General features: G+C 44.1%; 1 protein-coding gene across 7 annotated transcripts in view; it reads left to right on the forward strand.

The window, feature by feature from the left end:
- The window catches only part of strbp (spermatid perinuclear RNA binding protein), a 71,065-nt gene extending 50,920 nt beyond the window's left edge, over positions 1 to 20,145 (forward strand). For 4 of the 7 annotated variants that reach the window (XM_068705830.1, XM_068705831.1, XM_068705829.1 and 1 more), the window contains 12 exons: positions 221 to 316; positions 737 to 848; positions 1,447 to 1,544; positions 2,890 to 2,995; positions 3,581 to 3,664; positions 4,278 to 4,486; positions 5,713 to 5,865; positions 6,106 to 6,240; positions 6,954 to 7,094; positions 7,523 to 7,667; positions 8,073 to 8,126; positions 14,128 to 20,145. In XM_068705830.1, coding sequence (XP_068561931.1) covers positions 221 to 316; positions 737 to 848; positions 1,447 to 1,544; positions 2,890 to 2,995; positions 3,581 to 3,664; positions 4,278 to 4,486; positions 5,713 to 5,865; positions 6,106 to 6,240; positions 6,954 to 7,094; positions 7,523 to 7,667; positions 8,073 to 8,126; positions 14,128 to 14,222 — 1,428 coding nt within the window. In that variant the 3' untranslated portion in view covers positions 14,223 to 20,145. Of the gene's footprint in view, positions 1 to 220; positions 317 to 736; positions 849 to 1,446; positions 1,545 to 2,889; positions 2,996 to 3,580; positions 3,665 to 4,277; positions 4,487 to 5,712; positions 5,866 to 6,105; positions 6,241 to 6,953; positions 7,095 to 7,522; positions 7,668 to 8,072; positions 8,127 to 11,603; positions 12,245 to 14,127 lie in introns of those variants that run through there. The other 3 variants (XM_068705834.1, XM_068705836.1, XM_068705835.1) reach the window with 3 other exon arrangements.
- The last annotated feature ends 1,595 nt before the right edge of the window (positions 20,146 to 21,740 follow it).

Below are 21,740 nucleotides of genomic sequence, written 5' to 3' on the forward strand. Positions count from 1 at the left end.
AGTGTCTTCAGAACTCACTGTGTTGTGGGGGTTTTGACAGAAGCCATCACTTCATTGTGTGTCTTTGTCTTGTAAAGCAGGCTGTTTATCTGTATGTGTTTGCACAAATACCACTCCTCCTGCACTCAATGTGTTCCCTTTCCTCCCTCTTTCTGTTTAATTCCTTCTCGCATCCCTCCGCCTTTCCTCCTTCTCCCTTCGATCGCTCGATCTCTCTCAGGCTCGAGTGAACGGGCTCAAGTCCTGCGTTATCGTTCTCAGGATGCTTAGAGACATGTGCAATAGACACCCCGTCTGGGAACCTCTCAAGGGATGGGTGAGTCTTTTGCTGCCACATGCCCCGTGTTTGAGTGTTGATCCTGTGAAACAACAAGGGAGTGTTCAGCCCCCTTGACCTTTCATTCATTTTATATGCTGCTGTCTGCATTTGTGCATACAAAATACCCTTCATCACCCTGCTGTAATGGGAGGTTCCTGTCTTTATTCATAAGTGAACCTTGTGGCCCGTACAAGGCTGAAGAACCCAAAACAGGCTCTCATTAATATCTGATTGACAGAAGTACTTTTCATTTTGTTAGCGATAAAGCTGACTTATATTTATGTGAATATAGCATGTGTACACAACATTTAAGCAACACATGGGGAGACATTTTTTGAATGATTGTTGCATGTTCATCTGTCTTCATATGTGTGTGTGTGTGTGTGTGTGTGTGTGTGTGTGTGTGTGTTCTTGCAGCCCTTAGAGCTCATCTGCGAGAAGGCAATAGCCACCTGCAACAGACCTCTCGGGGCTGGAGAAGCCCTGCGTCGAGTCATGGAGTGCCTGGCCTCAGGAATACTGCTACCAGGTATGGATCCACGGTGGACACACAAATATACATACGCAGGAGAGATTAAAGAAATCAGCAGAGGAGCATGTCTGTGTATTTTCCATGCAAAGTGGCACTGCCTCATGCCAGGTTTGGGCAGATGAGCAGATATGTGGAGGCTCTGCTTGGCACATTTTTGAGCCGTTACTCTCTAAGAGAGGTCGACACATTATCGGTGACCCAGCACAGCTGTCTGAGGAAAGTCGTTATTATGAGAGCATCTTAATTAGGAGCAGCTGCAGGGTTTCTTACACTCTTAGCAAAACATATTCAAAAGTGTGTGAAAGCTGAGTTTAATTTTACTTGACTTAAGAAATTGAGTTTGGATGCTAAATATATAATAAATATATTTTAAAAGGGGAAAGAGCAGTGTATATGAATGTTTATATATATATAGATATAACACAAATGTGGAGCAAGTAGAGGATGAGGACTTTTACCTTTTGAATTAAGTGTATAAAGTGACAACAACTGACTGTGTGTGTGTGTGTGTGTGTGTGTGTGTGTGTGTGTGTGTGTGTGTGTGTGTGTGTGTGTGTGTGTGTGTGTGTGTATCATCTTCTTTGGCTTCCCCAAGGTGGTCCAGGTTTACACGACCCATGTGAGAAAGAGCCAACGAACACACTAGCCATCATGACCGACCAGCAGGCTGAGGCCATTACCTACCGTGCACAGGTACACACACACACACACACACACACACACACACACACACACACACACACACACACACACACAGAGATACATCAGCTTAAAAACACAGTTGTTATCACCCAGCTGCACTTGCCCTGAGCTGTCAGTGTTTGGGAATCTGTAAGCAACACGCCTATTACCAGACGGAATGACCCCATCACCACCCTAACCACACAATCTGCATGCACAAACACACACACACACACACACACACACACACTTGTGCGTGTGCTTCTCCAGAAGGCGCTGTGTGGTGCTGCATTTTAATGATTGGTGTGGGAAACTATTGCCATTGTAACCCATAAATCCATCTCTGACACCCCGGGGACGGTATTTGTGTGCTTGCACTTTGGGGCGTGCGTGCCGTCATGTCCTCCTTCTCACACACACACACACACACACACACACACACTCGACTGAGCAGGGCAGCCTCTGAGCCGCATGGCTTAGTGAATCCTGCCGTCCATTTCCTTTGAAGGCAGCCTGAACGAGGCTGGAATGTCAATGGGGATAATTGTGTTGGAGCAGATACAAGAGCAGATATTAGAGAGGGAGCTGTTCTGTCAATGAGCTACACCAGGCCTCATGAATATCTGAGACACTCTACCTCCCTAATGGTTGTGTATTAGCAGAGCCACTGTGGCCCATCTTTCTGATTGTTTGTGTAAATTGAGGATGTGTACACTCGATTGAGAATGATAAATGAACACTCACACACATACTGGTCAGTATATCTTTGAGGACATGCTTGATTCTCTGTGTTCTTTTGTCATTAGTGCACAGACCTGGCCATAGATTCGGTGCTCACTTAATGATGTACACCTGTGCCCATGTGCTTCTATGCTAAGACTTGGCCTCTTGATATTTGTGAAGATGAATATCATTACATCAGCCTGAATATTCGAAATGAAATTCTTCTCCGTCTCAGTTATTCAACCAGAATGTACCACCTCTGTCCTACATTAGCACAGCAGCTTTAATGAAGATGCGACAACAGAATTTCAGAACAAAAAGAACGTCGGGGATTCATCTTCCTCTTCACGAGGGAAGCTACAAGTCTACCGTGAAACCACAAATCTTCTATATGTCTTGGATACATGTAGCAAACTGCAGGCTATTCATTTTGCATTGGTCTGTGTTGTGATGGCTTTACTGCCTTAACTGGACGTCTTCTGTGGCATTTAGGAGGCAGGGAAGGTCTAAGAAACACACTCTCAATCAGCATTATGGGAAAAGTGCAATACTAAAGCTGAAGTACCTTTATGCCAGTCCATACTGTGTCCATACTGTCAATCAAGTTCTTTCCAACTTGTCTTTATCTTCTCAGCATGCTCTCAGACTCATGGCGTTCGGACAGATCTACAAGGTGTTGGAGATGGAGCCTCTTCCCTCAAATAAGCCATCGCAGAAATACCCTTGGTCTGATAAAGAAGGTGTGTCCACATTCTATCTTCTGCCCACTATATCCTCCACATGTCTGTCTGTCTGTGTCTGTGCCTGATTATTTATGTTACCATTTTTTACTTTGTCTCCGTCTGTGAAAAGGCTTTTTTTCGTCAGTCCGTCTTTCTTACATGAAACCTTCAGCATTCAGGCAGATGGCTTTCGGTCATAGGTCGGACTTCCTGTCAGATCTTTTCACACGTGACGTGACCTTTCTGGATGCATTTGCTGTTTTTTTTTTCTCTACACATCAGCACTGGCAGCGCTGTCAATATTGCTGCCATGTGAAGCGCCACAAAAAATATGTTTAGCTTGCTTTTTTCCACCGTGTTTTTTTACTCGTTTATTGAGGAACGTTTCGATTCAAGCCTTTTGGTTCCTCATAACGCTGTCATATTTATGTCTTTCCCATTGTTTGAATTTGTGTTGCTTTGCCTTGTCTGTGGGTTTATTCATCTTAATGCTTCTTCTCACATATTGCTTGTTTTCAGTGCCTTTGTTTGTGTTCATCACCTCTTGTAGTCAATGATTGATGAGTAACTTTATGTATGTTTCTCTCTGGGTGTCTCTCTCAGGCTTAGGTCTGAAGAGGCCTTATGAGGATGGAGCAATGGATGACAAGGATCTCATCAAGAAGATGAAGAGGAATCTGAGGAAAGGTAAGAGAGGGAAGGAAAGAACGAATAAGTGATTAAATCTGTTTCTCGTGCTTTTTCTGTTAATTCACACCAATTATTTTACATTTTATTTTCACTCAAACCACTAAAAAGGAAGCAGCGCAATGCTTAGAGATGGAAGTAATCTTATTCTGTTGTCTGCAGACAAGCATTGCGTGTCTCCTCCACTTCTATACTTTCCCCCGTCTGCTTCTCTCCACATTCCTTTCCATCTCTCGCAGCCAGATCAATAGTATTGATTGCTAACGTTTTAGTAGGCCACCCAACCATCCCCAGCTCTTTCTTCATACAAGGAGAAGATGATCCACGCCTAATGGAGACAGAGAGGCATTTTTAGATATTGGCAAACACGAGGAAAGTGATTGAAAGAGAGCGAAAATAGAGAGGCACCTTTATTCATCATGAAAACAACCGTTGAGTGGGCTGAAAACCTTTTTGAAAATGTGATTTATTGCATACAGTGTCTCTGAATTGGCCCAGTTTGTCCAATTTCGGCTGAATAATTGGTACACCCCCTACAAAACCTTATTAGATCTGTCCTGATATGCTCTACTTTATACTGTAACCATACCCCCTCCATTCTTTTTTGCATTAGTCCTGGACAGTAAAGCCATAGACTCCAACCAGCCAATGAACGCCCTGATGCGGTTGAACCAGATCCGGCCGGGGCTGCAGTATCGCCTGCTGTCCCAGTCGGGCCCGGTTCACGCTCCGGTCTTCACCATGTCTGTGGATCTGGATGGAACCATTTATGAAGCATCTGGATCCTCCAAGAAGACCGCCAAGCTCCACGTCGCTGTTAAGGTAAGCAGGAGGAGAGCGAGTGAAAAAGGAGGGAAGTGTGTGTGCAACTGACAGGAGAAAGAACATCCGCTCTGATTTATTTTGAGCTTATTTGGACATCCTGTTCACACAACAGCGAAATGATAAAAGACCCACGAATAAAAAAGAGAGATCACTTTGGCTACCTGAAGACATTTCCAAGCTCCAGCTGCAGCCCAAACCTGTGTGTATCTATAAATATGTTTTTGTGTGTGCGTGTGTGTGTGTGTGTGTGTGTGTGTGTGTGTGTGTGGAGGGATGAAGGTGGGCAAATCCATGTAATCCCAAAGTGGTTGTGAACATAGAGGCTCTCCAGAGCACAGAGCCAGGCTAATCCGCTATCCCACCATTTCCATAAAAGGCTCTTTCTCCCCCTTTTCCATTCTTCTTGTCGCTCCCTTTCTTTTTCTCATGTACTCACCTTTTGATCTCCCCCTCTGTCTCTCATTGTCTCTCTCTCTGTGCTGCTCTCTCTCTCTCTCTCTCTCTCGCTCTCTCTCTCACTGCATTGGCTGGTTTAGCAGCTACAACGCAATCATCCATTTGGGTCACAAACGTGTCACACTTCTGTTCATGCATATTGTTCTGAATCACTTTGCTGCTCTGTGTGCTGTCCAGGACTCACAGTAGACCTGTGTGCCGACACTATATTACAATGTCTTTATTGTAACCATTGTGTGGATTAGATTAAAGGCTGTCATCTCAGTACATGCAGTAGACTGTGCGCTATTGCTGCATCTGGTAGAATTGCTTTGTTAAAATATAGTAATTTGTGTCGTTAACACATTTATGGATATGGTTGTATTTCCTGTTTAGGCACTCCTTTTTATTCTTATTGCCCTAGGTAGCAGCTCTCTTCCTTTATGGCTGATAATGCCAATAAAGTCTGCTCAAAACAGAGCCATCACACACGAAGGGTTGTAAATGTGCCGGTGGGAATTTGTTCTCATATTGTGAGCTCTATCTCATCCCATTTAGTGTTGTTTTATTACACAGATTGTGTATAAGTACAGTGCGAACACAACGTTGTTGTTTTAGTCACTTTCACATCGATGAAAACAACACACCAAAAGTAAATACATTCATTTAGGCCTGCACAATAGCAGCAAAACACAAATTGTTTTTGAATCAGAAAAATGATCATAGCTTTCGGGGTTTTTTTGTCTGCTTTCCTGTTTTACCCTTCTGACATCATCTTCCCTCTCTAGGTTCTCCAGGCGATGGGCTACCCGACAGGTTTTGACTCAGACCTGGACCCCATGAGTTCAGACGAGAAGTCGGACGGCGAGGGGAAGAGCGAGACGTCGTCACACACTAGCAATAACCCAGCTCACTCCACGGACAGTTCCAACACGCTGGAGGTGGGGATGGAGAAACGTGTGCCGATACACAAATGCATGCGCTAAGTTCAAATCCTTTTGAGTCTAAGTCTGACACTGTAAGTGATTCAAATGTGACAGTGTCTCTGGTTTAAAGGTATCCAAACTGTGTTCAGTCTTCACGCTCAGTCTCCGAGGGTTACTGTCCACCGTGTGCTTTATAATACAGCAAAGAAGAAGCTTTTAAGTTAAATTACTTAAATAATCTTTTTCGCTCTCCAGGTGCGAACTCAGGGTCCCATACTGACAGCAAGCGGGAAGAACCCCGTCATGGAGCTCAACGAAAAGAGACGAGGCCTCAAATATGAACTCATCTCTGAAAGTGGAGGCAGCCACGACAAACGCTTTGTTATGGAGGTGAATGTACACACACACACACACACACACACACACACACACACAGTCTGACGCTCACAGAAGATTATAAAACATGTAACAGATTGTGCTGCCATGACATACAGTATAATCCAAATAGTACAGAATCATATTTCACAAGTACACATGCACATGCACTTTATCCAGGGGGAGACACACACAGAGGTTAAGCCGCACACACACAATCACACACACACACACACACACACACACACACACACACACTCAGATACAACCTGAAAACCGGCAACGTCAATCAGTCAACTTGGCTCCTGGAGCAGGGCTGTTCTCTGTGGGGTGTGTTGTTTTCCGACATGCTCGGCTGCTCCATCGCTCTGCTGATTGATTAGCAGGCCTACTTGACAGCAGGGCATCGCTAAACAAGCCGTCCTGTTCAGCCAGACTCGCTGGCTGACTCACTGATGACTGATAAACGCATGGGTCTTGGGCAAAATGATTGTGGGATTGTTAGTTTTGACAGAGCTGCACCATAAAATATGAAACCACTGGTAGCATTTATAATTAGAATAGAAAATCCATTGTGGAAAAAGACGTTTTACCCGATGCCCAAAGTACAACGTGTTCCTTTTGTCTAACTCGAATCATAAAACATGTTCTGATTGACCTTCTGTGTGTGTGTGTGTGTGTGTGTGTGTGTGTGTGTGCGTGTGCGTGTGCGTGTGCGCGCGCGTCAGGTGGAGGTCGATGGACAGAAGTTTCGTGGGGCAGGCCCCAACAAAAAGGTAGCAAAGGCCAGTGCTGCTCTGGCAGCTCTGGAGAAGCTCTTCTCTGGTCCCAACGCAGCTGCAAACAAAAAGAAGAAGATATTGCCTCAGGTGAAGAGATCCACACGTACGACACATCCCAGACACACAGGGCACCGTCTCAATATGGGGAATTTACACACACAATGAAACGTACAATCGAAGCGATCCGTTACTCTCCACCTTGAGAGCCAAACTGTCAGTGCAGCTCTGTAGATGATTATGTTTAATAGTCATCATCAATTCTGCAGAGCTGTAGGACAATTTGTCCACTTTGCTCATCCATCAGTAATCAGTGGCACTGTTTGTCAAGTGTCCAATCAGATCAATAATTATCTTTTGTCAATGTGCCAACAGATTCTTTTTTAACAATGATGCATTAGAACATTGCCTGTATGCCTTATATCTGTGCACCATATGTATGCAGACACACCTCTTTTAATCTATGTCTCTAAAAACGACTTTTTCCTTATGCACGTTTCAAACACACTCACCTATAGTGTGTCCGTATCCAGACTAAAGGAGCCTTGGCCGCGGCAGCAGCAGCCTCAGCAGTAGCAGCTCAGGTAGCCAGAGGAAGAGGAAGAGCGGCCCTCGCAAGAGGAGCCTTCGTCAGTGCAGCCGCACCGGGATACGTCACACCAGGTAGCTAGAGGGTAGCTGTGTGTGGTTCTGTTGTTTTTACTGAGGCAATAAGATTCATATTTTTATATATGTATGTATTGATAGATAACTTTACATTTGTTGGATCCTCACATCAGGTTTTATTGAACATGATATTATTCATAGCCCTTCCTTTTGATTTTTAATCAGATTTAATTAGGTTTCAGCTGGTGCTGAACCTCCACTAATGTATGACCCTGTTGTTTGTGAATGTACAGTATGTTAGAGTGTCATCTTGTTAGGAAGGATAGTAGCTTCCAATCGGGGGCCTTAGCCTGAACCTATATGTGTCTGCTGGAGTGCAGGATGACCAACATGTTGTTAAATGCAGCCTGGAATTAAACAAGTGCGCGATTGAATTAGACACTGTAACCTCTTCCCCAACAGGCTTTGGGACACCGTATGGCTACAGCCCCGCTGCAGCAGCTGCTCCTGCATATGGTATGTGCTTCTTGTTTGTTTAGCCTGTCAACCCGTCTTTACCCTCCTCCTACCATCTATAACCTTCTTCCACCTTCTGTCCTCTCTTAGCCGTACAGTTCCCTTCTAATCCTGCGTAACTTCTAACTATTCATTTTAGGGTTTGTCTCTGAGCCAATTACACAGAGCCTAAACTGTTGCTTCTTTGTACCGTGCTTCAAGCTAATCAGTCTGTTCTTTGGCTTATTATCCGCTTACCACTTTGATCTTAATCTGCTTGTTGCCATCCTCTTCCTCATCTCTTCTGGTTGGATCACCGATCTGTCGGTGAAGAGCCGCCATCGGCCTCAAGCTAGTCTCTCAAAAGGAACTGATCGTGATCGTGATGACACGCACACCTTAGAACTGAAATGGAAACTGTACGATGAAACGGCCACCTCTGATGAACTACACAAGCTTTTCTGGACTGATAGTAACCCCGACGCATTGCTTTGCCGCATATATAGTTCTGTTGAGATTAGCAGAACACATAGTGTGGGTTTGTCACTTTACCCGCCACTTAATTTAAGATAGGGTGACAGGAGCAGCCTTGCCACTGCAGCGCTGCTCCTGTCATATTACTGCTGCTCAGGGGTTTCTATGTCCTCACTGGGCTCTCTCTCACACACACACACACACACACACACACATGCATAGGCTAAAATCTATACTAATCCCTGACCTTGGACAGCAGAGGTATTGGTGCAGAACTCAATCACACATGCGTCCCTCTGTCGGACAAGGTCAGACGTTTACCTCGACAGACTCGGCCTTGTGTAGCGTGAGCGCACATGTAGCGTCGGGAGGCCTTTCTGTCCATCCTACAGCTTTGAGTCTGAATGGGTCTTATGTGCTCGGAGAACGTGATCCGGGGCCCGAGGCTCACGTCCGGGACCCTCCTGAGACCCCCAACGGCCCTGAATATGAAGTGTGCCTTAGTAGTTCTGTTCATGGTGGAGCTCTGCGTCCGTTTGCGGGTGTTTTCAAATTCTTTTCCTGAAATACTAAGAATCCAATGGTAGTTTCTGATTTAATCAACTAGAAAAGTTAAGCAGCTGAATCATTATGTTGTGTTTGTTAATGGCCATGACATTCAAAATATTTGAGAAGGCATTCAGTAGGCTGCTTCATGCCTGGCCAATGAAAAGACTTGGCAAATGCATCGGTGATTAGATGGCCTGTTCCTTGTGTGGGGGTGCAGGGCTCTAAACTGACTTCTTCCACAACAGAAGTAGGACGACGTTTTGGAGCACCGCTTAATCGACATGCAAGGCAACACGTTGAAATGTTTCATTTCTTCTTAATATAATAACTGTATTACCGATAAATGCTTTAGTGATGAATGGACAATTTACAGAAGTAGCAATGTGCTGTTTTATTTGAAAGGACAAGTCACAAAGGGATGTGGAGCTTTAAATAAACAAAAGTCATTCAGTGAAGTTTTTTTAAACGTAGACGTCAAAGAATAGATTCGAAACGGATTAAATCATGAGCCCAAAAGCAGCTACAGGAGCCCAACCCCCCGCCGTGAATAAAGCATCATCTTATCAAATGTGACATTCAAATGCTTGCGTTCCAGAGACTGTAAACGTGCCTTTTACACACACACACACACACACACACACACACACACACACACACACACACACACACACACACACACATTCACTCCCTGACTTCATTTCCCTCTCTCTCTCTCTCTCTCTCTCTCTCTTGGGTAAAGCGCTGTCTGGAGGCAATATGCAATTACAACTTTCCAATCCGATGACTAATTGTTTTGGGATTGCTCGTTTCAGGGCTAGTGCCCACCTTCAGCTGCACTCTCGAAATCAATCTACACACCGTCGATAGATCAGAATTGGTACTTTTTAAGTACGTAATGAATGCCATTAGTGCCATCGCAAACCAGCGCCCCAGTGTTGGTGGAACAGGACACACACACACACACACACACACACACACACACACACACACACAGTTATTTGTGAGTCACACTGGTGCTCCTAGTTAAAAAAAATGTAGGAGCAGTGCCTCCAAAAATGGTCCGATAATGCGCCTAAATGGTCTCAGTCAGGAAGCTGGGGGTGATGAAGCATACATGTCGTGTGCCTCTCTGCCACCGTGACTCATCAGTATGCTCTGTCACGCACCCTGGTGGGCGACCCCTGTGCGTTCAGCTGACCCTGAGCTGTAGCCTCCTGCAAGTAGGACGGATGTCAATTCAGTGCTATTTGAGAAAGAAAAGAAGGATGTGAAAAACTACAATTATACTGGGAATTAGATTCTGGGATGAAATGTTTCGTCCTCGCAATTTGTGTCAGACCAGCATGTTGGTTGAGACCTGGCTGTGCTGGTTTTTGTCTCTGAAGCCGGGCTCGCTCACTGGCTCCCAACGTGTGACCAGAGACCCTGTGGTAAATCTGAGGCAATACGCAAATAGACACAAAATGTTAGAAGCACTTGCTGTGAAGATGAGTTAGTTTTTTTTCTCTTTATACACCCAGTTGTCTAATGATGTAGAGCTGCAGATGAGGGGAATAATACGACTGAGAAATAGATGTGTCCTAATTAGTGAAACCGGTCTTTGGGTGGGCCCAGTGGGGCTTACATTTCAATCAGAAGGAAGAAAAAAGGCACATGGAAACACTGGGAACTACTGCTTTTATCTTTTGGAAACAAAGCTTTCATCCCGTTTCCTGCTTTTCCGCCATGCTCTGGCACCCGCAGCCGCTTTGGGCTTTCTTGTCGGCAAACGCGATGCATTCTAGAGTCCTGCAGGGCTCACTGGGACACTAGAACCTTCTGTGGAGAACAGGATTCTGCATTACGTCTCAGAACGCAGCGCATTAGATCCCTGAACATATACATTATCACTCATTTCCTATAAATTACAGGACAGTACCAACCGCAGCTTCTCCTGCTCATCTCTCCTAAATAATGATTCCACTTCATTACAACGTGGGTCCTGGTTTTGTCCATCATTCCTATCAATAGAAGCAACATTGTGCTCAGCAAGGGGATTGCTTAGATGTGGCAATGTGACGTCATTGAAAAGAACCAAACCCCAGATATGCCAAACTTATTTAAAAGACAAAAACAAAGGTTTCAGCGTTGACCTGCACTTCCCAGCAACCATCTTGACATACGTACAGTGTGCAAATTCATTGAAAGGATTGCTAAAGCAACAGGAACAAGACCCAAGTTGTAATTAACCAAAATGAATCGTTAACTTTGTTTTCTTCTCTTTCATTCTGAATCTCTCTCTCTCTCTCCTTCTCGGTTCCTCTAACCACCGATGAAGGGTGTCACTCTGTTTACTCCCAGTCCCGCCTGTTCTCACACACTCACACTCCCCCTGTGGGAGTCCTCTCAGTGCAGCGCAGTGAGAGTGAAACCACTCGGTGTGTTTGTCGCCCTGGACTCATGCAGAGCTGTGCTCTTCTCATGTCTCCCCTCTAGGTTTGCCCAAGAGAATGCTTCTGTTGCCTGTCATGAAAATGCCTACCTACTCCGTCCCCCACTACCACTTCTTTTAGCACAGGAGACGCACACACACACACACACACACACACACACACACACACACACACACACACACACACACACACGCAACAAGCGTTTTATCATCCATACCAAACACTTTTATTCAGATTGTCAACTTGCTTTCTTTTTAAGAAGGGAAAAGTTTTTCTACAATATCAATGATTTGAAGAGGATTAAGGACTTGAGCTGAAGATTTTTAAAAGCGATTTTTGATTTCTTTGTGTTCCAAAAAATCTTTTTATGAATATGAAAAAAATACTGCAGGTTTAAGTTCTTAAGAGATACAAACTTGAAGGATTTGTACTGTGAATTTTGACCTCATTCTTTGAGTCTAAATTATATATATATATATAAATATATACATCAGCCTTTTGTTATTGTGTTTATTCTTTGCTAGGAAGAGAAGAGCCTTTGCAATATGATACACAACACACATGTTCTCTGTAAAAAGGAAATAATAAAGAGCTTTGTGAAGGATGTATAGGAATAAATAAATGATAATGTTGACAAATGAATAAAGTTGATGTCCTATAAAAGCTGAACACTGCCTGGTGTTTATCTGGTTTAAAGGCTTTAATCTGGTACCAGATTTGCTGCAGTAGAAACTTTCTGCTTTGGGCTGGACTTTGACTATTTAGAGCAGTTATGTCACTTAACATGAGAAAGGAACTACCCAATCGTTCAAGCTGCACAAAATACGGTGACCTAAACTTACATCGAGCTTTAATATTCCGCCCTCATACATGCACAAATGGAATTTCCATCGTTCTACGTACCTCAGGGCTTCTCCTTATTTCCTTTTGACCCTCAGCTTATAGATATTCAGAGAGAAAGGCAAGAAGACAACGGATGAATGTAGAAAGCTCCGGTTAGATCCTGCATGTTGCATTCAGCGGCACGATCCCATTACCTCACGTGGATTAATGCTTGGCAGATTTCCCACAGCTATCAGTGGTATCAGCTACAGTACAAGCAGAGCCTTTTATAGGGAGTCACGTTAGCCAGCTGCAGCCTTTTCGCACCATCAGTTTTAGAGCTCGATACGATATTGTAGTTGGATTCAATTGGTTTAAAACGGCCCAAAAATAGTTAAGACGTGTTACTTCTACATGGACCACTTCTGTATCCCTATATTGTTATGCCTCCGTGTTCGTTCCTCCGTCCGCTCCCGTCCGCTCAATTCTCGTGAATGCGATCTCTCAGGAACGCCTGGAGGGAATTTCTTCATATTTGACACAAACCTAACTTGGATTCAAGGATCAGCTGATTACGTGGTCAAAGTTCAATGTCGCTGTGACCTCACGTCCGTCTCATTCTCGTGAAAGCAATATCTCAGGAGCACCTGGAGGGCGTTGCATTACATCTGGCACAAACATCCGCATGGACTCAAGGATGAACGGATTGTGTTTTGGTGGCTAAAGGTCACTGTGACCTCACGAAACACATTAACTCAAGACGTGATGCCCTATCTACGACACTGTCACACAAATGATAATAAGATAGAGTGATGAAGTGATGACATTTTGGACAGAAATGGACTTAAAGCGCAACTTGCCGGGTTGGCTGTTATCGGACGTATATTATAGATCTGATAACACCGCATGTGGACCACAAACATAAACTGTGGTGCACATTACAGTCAGAAGCAGACATGAATTTGTGTTTGAACTGTGTTTTGTGTTTTATGTTGTTTCATAATATCAGTACCATTGCTTTTACATATTTGACACAACAATGACCTAAAATCACAGGTAAAAACAAGTATAAGAGGTGAAAACGGCCCTCTGAAGGTCAGACAGCTATGATTGATGAACCAGCGAGAGATGAACACTCATGACGTGATTACAGCTTTGAGACGCAGCCATTGGATGAGAGCACCCAGCATGTTGTCCAATGGTTGGTTGAGCTCCATTGAGTTGTTGTGAAACCTTTCAAATGCCATTTGTCTGACATCACCAATGTCTTATTTCAATCTCACATGTTTGAAGATTCATTTCCAGCTCTTGTATTCTGTGTTTATCTTCTGTTTTTATGACTTGATTCATGTACTTTGCCTTACCAGTGTCTGATGTCATGTTCAGTCTTTACATGGTTTGATTTAATAACTGTTATTAGGCGTTTCACTCAGCTCCACATGTTCATGTTTGGAATAGCTGTAAGATACACACAGCAGATCCATTCTGAATGTTCTGCTGCTCCTCTGGGACCTGGACCAGAGACAGCAGACCGCCATTCCCCACCGCTCACTGGTGGACTCCTTCTCCAGCAGAAGTCTGGCAGTGTGTGGTCATGTGTTTTGGGGAAGTGGCTTTGGAGGAATGGGATGTGTGTATATATATATATATATATATATAGATGATGTATATGGATGATATAGTTGAACATGTGTGTGTAGTAATCCATCATGCTCTATTTGTCTCTGTTCTTGAACTCCCTGCAGGTGGTCTTTTCATTGACAATCCCTTCTACCAGCCGCGGACCCTCGCTCCTTTTATCATTCATCTGGGTCCCCAAGACCTCTTCTCTGACTTCTAGGGGCCAGCAGGTTGCCGGACGCTCTCTTCACATTGTCTGTATACGCGGGACACCTGCTTTTCTGTCCGTCTGAGCGGGCCGCCTCTCTATCCAGGTGACGGACTCGTCGATCCAAAACTGCTTCCGTTTGATCGATCCGCTGGGGGGGGAGAAAAAAAACAAAACGTTCTGCCCGACAGCAGCGACAGATCTCAACTACTAACCGAGAGGCTCATAGCTCCTATCTTTGTTTCTCTCTACTCTCCACCCAGATTATCACTTCAGAGGAGAGAAACTACATGAAGCAATACTCGGATTTTACGAGAAACGTTCAGCTGAGGCTGAATTTCTTTCTTATAGCAATAGACCAGAACTCCTCTCTATCAGCTTACTTACTTGAGAAGAAGTGAATGTCCGACGGAGTTTTACCCAACACAGCATTGCAATAGCTCATTCTGATTGTATATTCATCGTATGTGTGTGTGTGTGTGTGTGTACGTGTGGCTATAACATGACTATATACACATATATGTATGGTGTATGTTTCTATAACGATGTGTTGACAATAATATTACTATATGACAATGTATTTATGTAAATATTCTATAAAATATAACTATTGTTGGTATAAATTATTTTAGAATTATAAAGTGAAATGTAACTGTAATATCACAGTATAGCTTTCTTCCAATTTTATATACACTGAGCAATTGAAGCTAGTTCTAGGAGATGCAATATTATCTTTGGTATTCATATTAACCTTCGCTGTTAGAATGATAACGCTTCCTTCTTTCTTTCCTCCTCTGTTCAGACCTTTCCTCTATCTTTGTATGTCTTTCTGAGCCTTTCTGAGCACGCTCTCTGCCGCCCGAGGTTTGTTTACGTGACCCGGACCAGAGGCGCTCGCTACTGAACACACTCACGACCCAATCACACCTGTGCACACACACACACACACACACACACACACACACACACACACACACACACACACACACACACACACACACACACACACACACACACACACACTTTTCCTGTCAGAAAGCACATTTTCTATAGTCTCACTGCTGGCAGGGAATACTGTTGTTACAAATACAGTACTGTATGTGTATAGTATATATGTGTATACTCTGATGTACGCGCTCCTCCCATCTGCCATTAACATACGTTTAGCGGACTCATCCATCAACACACCAAGAACAATCGTCAGCTCTGTCCCGCTCGCCTTAGGGACCAAAAGCACAGCTCACTCACACGCATTACTGTTCCTTCTTTCTGCAAACACACGCATTCAGACGTACACACACACACACACACACACACACACACACATCCCTCCACCGACCTATGGCACTCCTCTGCTGTACGAACAAGATGCTGCTGGTGGAAGATAGAGCTTTGTCAAAGGGCCTTCTCATACAATGGGATAGACACAGACTAATTAAAAGAATAGTCCGCAAAAATCTTCCAAAGTGGGACTTTGAAATGGAGTGGTTGGTGAGGACACCTGTACGTTTCTGGAGGGAAGGGGTTTCACCTTTGGCTGCCCTTTGCCGGTCACTGAAACTATGAAATGTGAGAAACAGAAACCTGGCCGCGGCTGAGGTGGATTTTAGAATTTTCAACTAGGGATGCACCGATCAAACAGGCCTTTTCAGTATCATGGCAAATTTCTAAGTTCCACACAGTGAGCTTTACAGATTTTACATTTAGTCAAAAGCCTTGTATCGCTTTTTGGAGGGTTTTATTGGTGCATGCCTAGTTTCAGACACTTCTCCGTAAGGCTGAATGTGCTCTTAATGGAGCCGTGATTCTGAACCCTCACACGTTGGAAGGAAGCAACGTTAGCTTTTGAGGTCAAAAGGTATTTTGACTTTGTATTTTGAGTCTCTTTGAAGATTTGAAGCATCCTCGTACAGTTAGTGTTCCTGCATTTCAAGGCACTTCTGCACTGGCTAGTCACAAGGCTGTTGAACCCTCGTGGAGAGATTTTGGGAATGGAGGAAAAGGAGTTTGGTTGGTTATCATGTTTAGTCTCAAATTCCATGTATATTTGGCTCAGTAGTAGTTCACCGTGTAGTCCTTGTGTTGTGGCTTTATTGCACGCATTATTTACACTCGTAGTAATTAGACTGAGAGATGAGATATTCCATTAAACTCTTAAGGGCTTTATACATACCGGTACGTTGGGTCTAATTTTGGGGTATTGTTGGAACCAAACAGGTGTCACAACACAGTTCACACTGAGAGAGCAGTCACAGCACATGCACAGGATTCACCCAGCGCTGTGTGGGATTTCTACATGCTTCTGAAAGCTCTTCATCACTTTTTATTTTTAGCCTTTAATAGAGACAAGGTGTCAGTCAGCAGAGGCACAATCAAACAGAATGTGCATCAAAGGACTCTGACCCCCCCCCCCCCCTCACAGGTGCATTGATCTGGGCACCAGTTTGATCTCATGTGTTTGCGTCTGCTTTGATTCAACAAAAACAACACCTGAGAATTAGACTCACTCGGGCCACTAAGCCTATTTTTCGAGACAAAAACTAAAATTACAGTTAAGATCTAATGACACCCCTGAGATTCTGCAGTTTCTCTGTAGATGGAATGAAATGGTGCCGTCAAGCTGCGATCGGGAAATTGGAGGTAAACTGAAGGATATCCTGTTCTTCCTCCAGTTGAGGTCAAGCACGCGAGCACTCTGCCATTTATGTTTGAACAGCTGGTTCCTCAACTGGAACAACTGGACTCATCCGCGCAGTGTGTTTGTGTTATTGCAGCCATGTGGCAGCCACTGTACTCCCTATGAGACATTTGTTTTGCTATTCCAAGCATTTTTCCATCAATTCACGGAGCACCTCTGGTCGCCTCGTCTCATCCGAGAGAGCCGCTGCTTCGCCCTGACGTTCTGCTGTGAAATTCTCGTGGAGGTGAATAACTTTTCTGTGCGGAGACGGTCCCTCTCTATCAGCTAGGAAGTTATCCTAATTTCCCCTCTGCCCTCTCTCTGTCTCTCTCTGGTCCCCCGTCCTCTCTGTCCAGATGGCCCACATTAATAAGGCAGACAGTCATACCTCAGTGAGCAACCTTTTCATTTCCCCTCAGACTGAGCAGACACACAGGAGGAGTCACCCTGACTACCGACCTTGTCCTCTCGGTCTGCTGGCTGGACGGCCGCGTTCAGATGAGAGCTCAGGGAAACGCAGGCGGTCCTGGTAGGACTGTAGCGCTTAGGGAGTTGTTGTCTTCTAGTTAGGCAGGTCGTGCATGTGTGTTTCCTTGTTAGGCTTTACAATGAAATGTTAAGGATAATAGCATTCTACTCCTTTTCTCCATTACCTGAAAGTCCCTCCCAGTTTAATGAAAAAGATGTACTCAAACTATCCACATGGGTTGTGGTGTAAAGGGGATTATCGCAGGGAGTCAATTTCTTTCTTCTTTAAAAGTATATATTTAGTGATGATTTAGAGAAAGCATGACAAACAAAGAGGAGAAGGAAACGAACGCTGCTTCTTTTACAAACCATATTTTAAAAAAGCTTTATTCGATACATGCAGATAGTCAGATAGTTCCCAGCTGTGGTTCCCATGTTGCACCAATAGCAAGATGACAATACCAGCCGTGCTCCACTATGAAATGTCTCAATAGAATACAGGACTCACCTGAAGACGAATGCTCTAGGTACCCCTGTTTGAAGGCTTGGACGGTCCTATCTTATGTAGAACTTTCCTACAGAGTAATGGTTGTTTGTGCTGGACTCGGGTCCCGGTCAGTCTTCTGATGGATGTTCTTCCGGCTCCAGTGTTCCCCAGAAATATCTCTTAAGAGATCACTATGAAAGACGGGCAGCCATTGTAAACATCTACACCTTCTCACACACACACACACACACACACACACACACACACACACACACACACACACACACACACACCGCCCCTCCTTCAAATCTAAGAAGCACAAAACACACACAAACAATACACTCGCACATCGTTCTCAGGGCCACCTGACACACACACACACACACACACACAGACAGACACACACAAACACACAAGCATGCAAATAGGCACACACTCAAACACATGTGATCATAAATGTAAATATACATATCAGCGTTCACTGTCAATAACAGCCGAGCACACAGAGACGGCGTGACATTGTTTGCTTCGTGGTTTCTGTACCACACATGAGATCGTTCTGTATGTAGTGAGAGTCACACAGGTGGTGAGGCCTCGTTTGTACTTTAGGATTTGAGCCATGCATAGCTGAGGAAACGCGTCTCCCCCATGGGTCACGTCGGTGCGTTATAGCGGGCTGTCCGTAGCGCTGTGTGTCGTGGATTTGACTTTTGCCTTTTTGGAGAAACAGCAGTTATCTGTGAACAACTCAAGCTGTGCTGACAGGAGGAAAGAGGAAGGAAAGAGAACTTTTTTTTTTGGCAACCAATGCAGGAGCTTTGCGCATTTAGATGCTGCAATATGTGCAGTACTTAAAGGGTTCTGAGTGCTGAGTTGCCAGGTAACGTCAGCGTTTTGGACTTGCTTTGGAGACTGTCGGGCCGTTTTCCCTAAGGCTCCTCTTCATCCCCCTGCCAGGTCAAATGTTAGAAAGGAAAGAGGATGACGCAGAGATGCAGTTGGGGAATGGGTTCTGGTTTGTTCTGCGGATCAGGATTTATCCAGACACCAAAGAATCTGAAACCTTTGTTGCACAAATCTGATCATCCCGGCAGTCTCAGAAGTGAGGAACTGTAGGTTTGTGATCTGATATTCACCGGCAAGACAGTTATGAGATATCAGGCAAAAAGAAAAGAGAAATCTGATCTCCTCCTGTGTGAAAATGAAGGGAAACTGTGTCTCGCTCATTCCTGCAGCGGCACAGAGAGTAGGGTCTTAAGTCTGGGAGTCGTGCTAAATCTGTCTGGAAGCAGAGAGAAGAGAGCTGCAGAACCAGCCTGAAAGTTCATCCGCGAACCGCCCTGAACTCTGCAGAGCAGCAGAAATAGATCCGGGATCACGTTTCCACTGCTGAGGCAAAGCGAACCAGACTAACTGCTGAACACATCAATTTGTTTCTGGGTGTGTGTGTGTGTGTGTGTGTGTGCGTGTGTTGTGGGGTGGGGAGTGTGTTTGTCTGGCAAGCACATAAACCAGAGGGTCATGGGAAGCTATTTCACACCCATATGCATGCACGCACACACACACACACACACACACACACACACACACACACACACACACACACACAATATGGCAGCCACATTAAGCATGTTGTCGCATACTTCCTGGTCATGGTCCACCGATTGTTTAAGTCTAATATCCTGCTGATAAACGATCGAAGCATTTTGGTTGGGAATGTACACTGTTGTTCTAGTGATTGTAGAGTAGAATGTATTTACTCATAGAAAGAGTAAACTTGCTTTTTTGTAGAGAAGCATATATATACGGAATATATATGGATACATACATATATATACATCTATATATCTTTTGAGCTACTTGTGTGTGAGAGTTGTTTTGGGCGTATCCTCCCTTAGGATTCATATTTCTTTCCCCCTGAATTTTTATTTCTAATGTTCTGACAAAAGTAGTGTCTTACGAGTGATGGGTGTTTACTTTTTCCTGTAAATATGATTTATTTTATTTTATTATATTTTTGACAAAAAAAAAAGGGGGATTAAAAGAAACTGTTTTACGATGCTGCCTATAAATCTGTGGAGTGATATCTGTCCACAGGATGTGTTTGTGAAGCGTAACGATGACAGGGCGGGAGTCTCCCGACGGCAGCGAATGAGCGGGGGTCACTCCAACTCCAACTGTGTCGATCGTTTTGATTAGTAGCAACATTTACAGCGGTGACGATCTGTGGTTGTCACTGTTTTTAACATAATCTATGCTTGACCAACTGAAAATAAACCTGAGAAAGTGCTGAATCTCTATATGGCAGTATCTGTTTTTTAATAGTCTCTGAAAACTGATGATCTGAGTGTCTTCAGTGACGTGTTGTAAGAGAAAACAACAGTCCCATTACACAAACCACGAAACATCAGCACCATGTACACAAGTTCGGAAAATAATAGCACACTTTCTTTGACGTATAGAAGTATTTGAAAGAATATGTCCTGATTTTAAGAATACACAGACAGACAGAACGTACCTAAAAAGAAAATAGAAATCAGAAGAATAATAATATGACACTTCCTCTGTATAACAATGCAAAAAGCTTGATGTTGCTCTTAACATCAGGTCTGCACACGGTCTGTGTTTTGGTGTGGCGCTCGATGACACATTGCCGACACTTAATAGCGACGGTGCTTTCGTCGTTATGTCAAACTATGATCACAGCGTCGAGGATTATGAGCGATAATTGCCAAGTCTGTCTGAGAAGAGTTCCGGCACACGAGCTGTCCGTCATGTTTAGAGCGGCGCTGCTGACGGTTGAGTCCGAGTATCGAGTGACATCTCCAGCAGTCAACACCACCAGAACACAGCCACGGCTGCCAGTCGGCCTGCCGAGCAATGAGTGTGTGTTTGTGTGCATGTGGGTGTGTGGGGGGAAAAGACACCTTTGTCTGACGGGACAGAGAAGATGAAGGTGAAACCGTGCTCAGCTGATTTTACTGGATTGTGTCAAATGTGGCAGTTCATTTTTTTACTACATACATTTTTTTAAAGTATATTTTGCCCTTGAAAGTGACAAAAAATGTGGGTAATGTGTCAAAAAAATGAAAGCAATTACATTTTTATGTCAATTCCCATAAACATGATAAAACATAACAGCAACAAAATAGCGATGAAGCTCACTGCTTTGCTTTTGATGGGATTGAACAGAAGCAGAACTATCGGATCCCAATTTGACGGTGAAACTTGTCCGTGTCTCTCGTTCAGGTATGTTCAGGCTGATCTACTGACACACAGCAGAGCAGAGGCATGTGTATGCGTGGTCCAGGTTCATACACTGCAGGGCAGTAAATTACTTGGACTGCTGACAGCTTCTTAGAACGACCCGTTTTGTGTTTCAGCTGGTAACAGGAAGCTGTGATATTTAGATTGGTTAGACAGCCTCCCCTCCCTCCACACGACATCAGCGCCTGTTTATAGAAAGCATTGCTGGTGAAGATTTAATAAGACCTACAAACCAATATTGATACAAGTCAACAGCTGTGTGTTTGTCATACAGGTCGCCACGTTCTCGATTTAGTTTGAAGTGATATCTATGAAGTCAGTGCATTTTATGAGTTGGCCTTCTGTGACATTACCTTCAACCCCCCCCCCCCCAGGAATTGTGTTTAAAAAGTTGAGCTGCCAAATTCATGTACATTATGTTGATTAATCTCACTTAGTTCACTGCAAAAGTGTGGAAACCTCTTTAGAAAAGTAGCGTCTGCTCTGGATAAAATTGTCAATCAGCAAGTTCCATTTCTTCCATCGGTAGTGTCCTCTGGAACTGATTCCTGACATGTTGTCATAGCTGCATGGACAGACATTCATTTACCCCGTCTGTCCTGACCTGTAGACTTGTAGACGTACTATA

Source organism: Cebidichthys violaceus, unplaced genomic scaffold (assembly GCF_023349555.1).
Source record: "Cebidichthys violaceus isolate CVI_PGR_0920_01 unplaced genomic scaffold, fCebVio1.0.p SCAF_12, whole genome shotgun sequence".
NCBI classification, from domain to species: domain Eukaryota; kingdom Metazoa; phylum Chordata; class Actinopteri; order Perciformes; family Stichaeidae; genus Cebidichthys; species Cebidichthys violaceus.